Here is an 8,142-nt window from a genome sequence, read left to right as displayed (position 1 = left end):
ATATGGCTCTTACAGGTGTGATAACAGGCTGAGAATGCCGTTTTACTAAATTGAAGTTTTTCCAGGTAAATACAAAGGATACCACACTACAGAAGGGGAAAACATAGAATTTATTAATAAAAGACTAACAACAACAATAAAAATCTGTTGGTAATTTTTACTCATCCACTCCCCGAATTAAAAAAAAAAAATTTTATTATTTCAGCATATTGTGGGGGTACAAAAGTTTAGGTTACGTATATTGTCCTTGCCACCCCACCCCACCCCAAGTCAGAGCTTTAAGCGTGTCCATTCGCCAGACAGTGCACATCACACTCATCATGTAGGTATACCCCCATCCCCTCCCCCCTCAAAATTAAAAAAATTGTAACTCATTTGTCTAGATTTGTACTTTGTCATACTTGCATCTAATATTTATTAAGTCCAATCTTATACTATGTTATCATCTTCTTTTAGGATAAAAGACCCCAGCACAAAAGCAAGCACTCAAAATTAAGTGTATAGTTTTCTGGTTTACCTGTCTGTGGATTGAATAGGATAATGAGATCCTAGAGTCTATTGAGCTCTTCCTCTGCAATAGACACTATGTAAACATTTGGCCTATATCATCTCATTTAATTCATAGAAGGTCCCTTGGATTTGTTCAGTTTCAAAGATTTGGCAACAAACAAAAATACTAAGTAATTTGCCTAACTCAGCTTTCTAACCAGTGGTAGAACTGGCATGTTATACTCTTCTTAGTTTAAATGCTCATTTTATTACACTAAGTGTCAATTTTTCACTTCAGAAGAGCTGACTGGATTAATATTTTAATGTATCATTTACCTACCCCCTAACAAATAGAGGAAAGTGTTTTATCATAACACTCACTAGACAGTAGGTGGGAAACTATCCCTGGTCATAGTTCTGTAATTTAGCTGAGCACCCATAAGTGGTTCTTGTACCTCCTTAATCCTTAGTTCTCTAATTTACAAAATGAAGGAATTTCTATAAGCATCTTATAACTTCTTCTACAGCCCTCAAATTATGCTCCAGATTAATAAAGTGCATCTGTCTTTAGTCTAATTCTGGGTAGTAGCTGAATACAGCAGAGTTGATTGGGTTGATTGATTTGCCCTAAGTTAAGAAGTGAATTGATATTTAAATTAACAAAGTTAAGTGAAATGATCGAGGTTTTGGCCCCCATGGACTTGGACATTGGAGATCAATTAGAGGAGAAAAAGAAATATGTGAGGCTTTCTGCATACAAAATATAATAGCTCATCCATCTTCCAAAAGTAGAACCTGAGGAAATTAAATGTAAAATGTCTAATTCTTTTTTCTCACTGGAACAAGGTGATAGGACAGGAAAATGTTTTAACTAAGCTACACATATGCAAACAGAGAAACATTTAACAAGAGAGTGTGAAGTTTTTTTCTGATTGCAACATAAAGAGAATGACTAGCTGTAGGAGCAGTGAGAAACAAAGGTTACAATGTATTCTCAGGAATTTCCTTTCTTTTCATTAATTTTGACAGATAAGAGATGTTATAAGAGAGTTTTGGTTTGATGCAGTCTATTGGTCAGTTACATGATCTCACTACATAGTCTGACAGACCATGAGACTATGAGAGCACATTTTGGTGCTTAAATATTTTAAATAAGTCAATGAACTATTAGCAGGGAATGGTGTCATTATAAAGCTACTTTCTCTCCTAAAGCATAAACTCAAGAACTTCGGACAAGGTAAGTCACAGTAATATTATTGAGTGGGGTTGATCTGGGTAAGCTTTAACCCAGGGAGATATTTTGGAGATGTTGTGTTCCTATGAAAAGGACACTCTTCCTGCTACACAGAGAATAGGGAGTTCCACTAAAAAAAAAAAAAAACAGAAAGCCAAGAATGAACTTAAAATTTAAAAGGACCTAATATGAATGTGTCAGAGTTATACAATGTGCAGATCTTGAGTGTCATGACCTTAATGAAGACACTTAATTTCTCCGGGCCTAAAGCCTCTCAGTGGTTAAGAGATGGCATGGACAAAGGACACTGACACACACTGAGGATCTACTACATCCTGAACACATAGAGCTCTTTAAATCCCACCTTCACAGCTGTCCTATAAAGTTGTTGAGACTGAGTTAACTGAGGCTCTGACAAACAATTTGCTTATTGGTCTTGTGCTAATTGTCTATAAGGCTTTTAAAAAGTGTGCATTACTTGTAACTTTTGAAAAATAAATTCAGGACCTTGCACTTTCTATACTTACATATATTAGGTCCTGTAAACTGAGTTTTTTTTTTCTTTTAACTCTATAAATTTCAGCAATGTAGACATAGGAAATATATATAACCTGAGACTTTGTACCCCCATAATAAGCTGAAATAAAAAAAAAGAAACAAAATTTAACTTTTTATTTGAGAGATATGATCCCCCTTTAAATTATTAGGCCCAGAGAGGCATTGAAATGTGGCAGCAGTCACAGCTCACTCCCCCTTGAGCTAAGGAAGCACCTCTGGAAGCTACTTGCTATGTGAGCTCTAGACTGATTAACTCCAAGCAGCCATAAATTAACCTAACAATGCCATATGTTGGGCAGTATAACACAACACACCCTATTGTTAGTTCAATAAGGTATAGCCAATCACTAATCAACGTTATTTCTGTTAACCAAGCAGAATTTCTAACACACAATTTTTGTAATTGCCCCCTGTCCTGCTTTGTAATTTTAAAAAAGAAACACCTAAGCCTCTCCCTTGTTCTCTATAGCACATTCCAAGGTAAGTTGGAAGTGTTTCTGGGCTGGAGCCCTCATTATTGTCCAAAATAAACTCTTGATACTAATTTTGCCTCAGTTTCTTTCTTTAGGTCATCAAAGGTGATCAATGGAGACACTAAACTTAGACCCATCTTTTAGCTACAGGAGCAATATTCTCCAAGTTATAATGTAACCAAGAGGGTGGTCCTTCATGCAATTCTAGTGCATTAAATAAGGTCCCACACCCAATAAAGAAAGCTGCTGGGAGTCAATGGAAAGAGACCTTAAGCTCCAGGTTCAATGTCCCATGCCTTAAAAGCTTCAAGTTCTAGATTTACTGGAACTAACTATTCTCTTCCATTGCCTTACAATATGCCAGTTTTCAGTTTAAGAAACAAAACAGTTGTCATGGTAACTACCATCAAACAATCTTTATGATATTCTGAGCTCTAATCTATGCAAGAGAAAATAAAAATGCAAACATGTGTCTCCCTTCAAAACAACTAGCCCATGGAATACACAAACTTAGAGGCATCTCTGCTTGTTCAGAGCTTTCTCTTGGAAAAACACCTCTGGGAAGCCTGCTGGTACCTTTCTTCTCCTGAATTGAAACCTGAATTAACAAAGAAATGAAGAGGCTTTTCTAATATTCAGCTCATGTGTGCTAAAGATTGATTTTTTTAACCAATCTGCCTACATTTTATCAGTAAGAATGATCATACTAATTTAATTCTAAGGCAAATATTTGGTTCATTTCATCAAGTGGCTATGATGAGAGCCTACTATGTGATAGTTGCTGTGCGAGGCAGCAGACATAGAATATTTCATTAGGTAGTACCTTATCCCTGAATGGCTGACCAGGTGTCCTGATGCACCTAGGCCTCTGAGGTCCCCAGGGTACATGATTTTCTTTTTTAAAACCAGAACAATCTCCAAAGGCTTTGATTCCCTCCTAACTCGTCTCCTCCATTTACTCCTTCTCCTAACAACTCACTTCTGTGAGTTCTAGAAACATACCTAATATCATGCCATACTTCATCACTACTCTTCTCATCCAGAACAAAATCCAAGTCTTTATTTCTTACACAAATGTCCTTACGTCCTGTGCTTTAAAAATGCTCTTCTCAATGCTAATCTCCTGATAAACTAAATAGGCTTTCACTCCAGGGCTTTCTACTTGCTGTTAACTCTGAGTAGAATATTTTTTAACTAGATCCGCTCGAATATTACTTCCATATACTGGCTTTTTTTGAAGGCTCTTATCCAACTATTTCATGGTTTATTTTTCTTTGTAGTACTTATAACTACACAGCATCGGATTGTATGTTGAAGTTTGTTGGTCTATTGTGTGCGTCACCCTATTAAATTTTAGCTACAGATTGTAGAATCTGTGTGTTTTAATCACCAAAGCATGTCAGTGTCTAGCAGCACTGCCATTAAACAGAAGCTTAGTGAATTTTTTTGAGGGAATGAATGCATGCATCATAATGATGGTAATCATAGCTTTTATCTTTACCTGTTAGGTCATCAGTTTTTATTTCTAAAATGTTATAAGAGGCAGAGGATGCCTATGATCCCATCTCCCATCCATATCCAACCATACTGTGCACCTGTCATGTTCCTGACTTTACTTTTCATTGTTAGTGTTTATCAACTACACAGCTATGAAAATACATTCTCTTTTTCCTGTGGTAAGAGCTTTCTCAAAATTTTACTCATGCTTACCAAGGTTATATGAAGTAACAGTTAATTTTAAGTTATTAAATGTGAATAATTGCAAAAAAATTTCTATTTTTACTATTGAAAAATAAATAACCCAAGATGACTACCCAAATAAGTATCCTGGGCAGAACATGGCATCAGTGTTTCCCTCAGACAGAAGACCATGTGTAAAACAGGAAATCTCATAACAAGACTAGGTAAAGAAAGAAGTCAAACATGTATTAAAAATATAAGAAATGCCATAATGACAAATGATTCATATTTGGGAGACTGAGTGCAAGAAAAAATAAATTTACAGAATTTAGGTGACATAAAGAGAAAAGGAGAGGCTATGACTAGCTGAGTTAGAAATAAAAATCCCCAAGGAAAGGCCTGCGCATAAAAAGCTAGAAAAAAATCTAGAAAAGTGGATTTATTTATTTTTTCTTCTGCTTGATTTCTTTATTCTAAATTATTGACATTTAATTTTAATTTTGTTGTCTTATTTATTTAAATTTGAAGACATACATAAACTATAAATCAAGATTGTCCTTATGCTCACACCTTCTTTTCTAGTTCAGCAGCTTTGCAGCTGCTCACTCTGCTGCCATATGTGGTATGAAAACTGAACTACATGAGGAGCAAAACATTCTCTCTAATCCCCATATGCTTCCACCTAGTCCAAAACATGGACTGATGTTTTATAGGAGAATAATAATTATACAATTTGAGTTGAATGAGGTATTGTATACACAGTAAGGCATTTACCAAATAATTTTTAAATCTGGGATACTGAGATAACTAGAAATTTGAAGCATCCACACAGGCTCAAAATTAGATCAAATCACTAAATGTATTTGATAATGTTATTTTTCATATCTATGAATACTACTTTTTAAATTTGAAAACTGAAAGTATCAATGATTAAATTTATGCCATGTTGTGGAAGGATTATAAAAGTGAAATAATGTAAAGAACAGGTGACATAATTTATAGCATCTTAAAGATGCTTATCTACAGCAAGAGGATATATACATATACATGCCTATATAGAGAGAGAAGAGATATACACACACAAATAATGTAATCTCTATTCCCCTGTTGTATTTCTATTATGACACTAGTTATTGCTTGCAGCTGTGGAAAATAGAATGAAAAAATGCATACCATGTAATCTGTGGCCTTTATTATTTGTGATTTACTTTCATGAAGAAAATTGTATATGAAAATTTATGCATTTAATTTTGAATTCAATAGGGCTTCAGAAAATGGAAATATTATTATGGAAGAGAGAATACTGAAATAATATTTTGTATTTAGGGTGGATCTTATAGGACATACAATATTTTACAGTTCAAGGACAATGATTTTGGATAATGGGCACATTTTCAGGAAAAGCACAAAAGTGCGTTTAAAGAACATGAGAGGCAGAGTCTCAAGCAAAGGATGAAGGTTAGGGTTGATCTGGCTGGAACCAGCTGGGGAGGGAACACCAGAAATTAAAGCTGTGAAAAAAGGCTAGGCGACTAAGGACTTATAATGTAAGATACAGAAAGTTTCTGAGTCACACATGTCAGTTTCTGGTGTAAATATGCCCTATTCAAATGAGACATCAGAGAATGCAGGGATCTCTACCATCCTCAGTTCCTGTGCCTTGTTGATAACTCACGAGTGGTGTGTCTGGCCCAGGAGTATCTAGGAAGGAATGCTTTAGCTATCTTGTCTGTCTTTGCTGCCTGTGGTGCTAGACTTTATCCTGAGAGACCACACTTATGCCTATGACTTGCTGAGATGCTTATCAGACATACCTGGAAGGGGGGAGTTTAATTCAGATGTTTAAATTGACTCAACAAAAGCTGCAGTGTTGGAGGAAAAGCAATTTATCCTATAATAAAGTGAGTTCCTTTTCATCCTTCTGTTCTGTTTCACTTCATGAGTTGTGCTTTGTTTTTGTGTTTATTTTTCTTCCAAGGATGTTCAAGCAGTAAGGTTTCATGGAGAAATGGAATCACACTTCAAGTGATTTCATTTTGTTGGGGTTGTTTCCCCCAAATAAAACTGGCCTTCATCTGTTGTTCCTTATCATCCTTGTATTCTTCCTGGCCTTGGTGGGTAACTCAGTCATGATTCACCTCATACGCATGGATCCCTGTCTCCACACACCGATGTACTTTCTGCTCAGCCAGCTCTCCCTCATGGACCTGATGTACATCTCCAGCACCGTCCCCAAGATGGCTTTCAACTTCCTCTCTGGCCAGAAAGGGATCTCCTTCCTGGGATGTGGTGTGCAAAGCTTCTTCTTTCTGACCATGGCATGTTCTGAAGGCTTACTGCTGGCCTCCATGGCCTATGACCGGTACATAGCCATTTGTCACCCCCTCCATTATCCCATCCGCATGAGTAACAGGATGTGTATGAAGATGATCATAGGATCTTGGACACTGGGGTCCATCAACTCCTTGGCACACACAGTCTATGCCCTCCATATTCCTTACTGCAGGTCTAGGGCCATTGATCATTTCTTCTGTGATGTCCCAGCTATGTTGCCTCTTGCCTGTATGGACACTTGGGTCTATGAGTACATGGTTTTTGTGAGTACAACCCTCTTTCTCCTTCTTCCTTTCCTGGGTATCACTGCTTCCTATGTCCGTGTTCTATTTGCTGTCTACCATATGCGCTCAAAGGAGGGGAGAACAAAGGCCTTTGCAACCTGTTCAACACATTTGACTGTAGTGACCTTTTACTATGCACCTTTTGTCTACACCTATCTTCGGCCCAGCAATCTCCGCTCACCAGCAGAAGATAAGATCCTGGCAGTCTTCTACACCATGCTCACTCCCATGCTCAATCCCATCATCTACAGCCTGAGGAATAAGGAAGTCCTGGGAGCCATGACAAGAGTGTTTGGGATATTCTCCTCTCTGAAAGAATGATCATGGCTGTCCCTACCTCCCTTTCTATATTTGCCTTTTGTATGTTGATTAGAACATCCTATAACAGTGTTGTCCAATAGAAATATAACTTAAAATTTTCCAGTAGATACATTTAACCAGTAAAATTAACTTAAATAATATATTTATTAAATTCAAAACAACATTATCAATATTAACATTAACATTGATCTTAATTACATAGTGTATTATTTTTTCCTTTTTTTTTAATTTCAGCTCATTATGGGGGTACAAAAGGTTATATATATATATACAGATTATATATATTGCCCATACCCTCCATCCCCCTGAGTCTGAGCTTCAAGCGTGTCCATTCCCCAGACAGTGCGCATCGCACTCATCAAGTAGGTATACACCCATCCCTTCCCCCCAGCCCCCACCTCTGTCCGATACTCAATTGGTGTTATTCCCAAATGTGCATTTAGGTGATGATCAGGGAAACCATACATAGTGTATTATTTTAAGATATAATATGCAATATATTATATTACATGTTTGTTTATATATTACTATTATATAATATTTTTACTCACACTGTATAATTGTATAATAATATTTATGCTCATATTGACAGATAATTTCTACATGTATAAAATTACTAGGGCAATCTTTTACTTTGTTTTCATTCTAAGTCTTCAAAGTCTTGTGTTTATTTTATACTTAGAACACTACCATTTGGGCTATACACATTTCAAGTGCCCAATAGCCACATCGGGCCAGTGTCTACAGTGTTGGACAGCACAGTCTTAGA

General features: G+C 36.5%; 1 protein-coding gene across 1 annotated transcript; it reads left to right on the top strand.

Annotated features, from left to right (window-relative positions):
- Positions 1–6,434: 6,434 nt before the first annotated feature.
- Positions 6,435–7,373, top strand: LOC123640725 (olfactory receptor 2L13). The gene has a single exon (XM_045555290.1). It carries the CDS (start codon positions 6,435–6,437, stop codon positions 7,371–7,373), a length of 939 nt encoding a protein of 312 aa, XP_045411246.1.
- The last annotated feature ends 769 nt before the right edge of the window (positions 7,374–8,142 follow it).

The sequence above is a fragment of the Lemur catta genome, chromosome 6 (genome assembly GCF_020740605.2).
Source record: "Lemur catta isolate mLemCat1 chromosome 6, mLemCat1.pri, whole genome shotgun sequence".
Classification (NCBI taxonomy): domain Eukaryota; kingdom Metazoa; phylum Chordata; class Mammalia; order Primates; family Lemuridae; genus Lemur; species Lemur catta.
Note: the sequence above shows the minus strand (reverse complement) of the source record. Positions and strands in the feature narration are given on the sequence as shown.

Bases quoted from the DNA above. Each gene is read 5' to 3' on its own strand.
- LOC123640725 (XM_045555290.1), top strand. From the start codon at position 6,435: ATGGAGAAATGGAATCACACTTCAAGTGATTTCATTTTGTTGGGGTTG.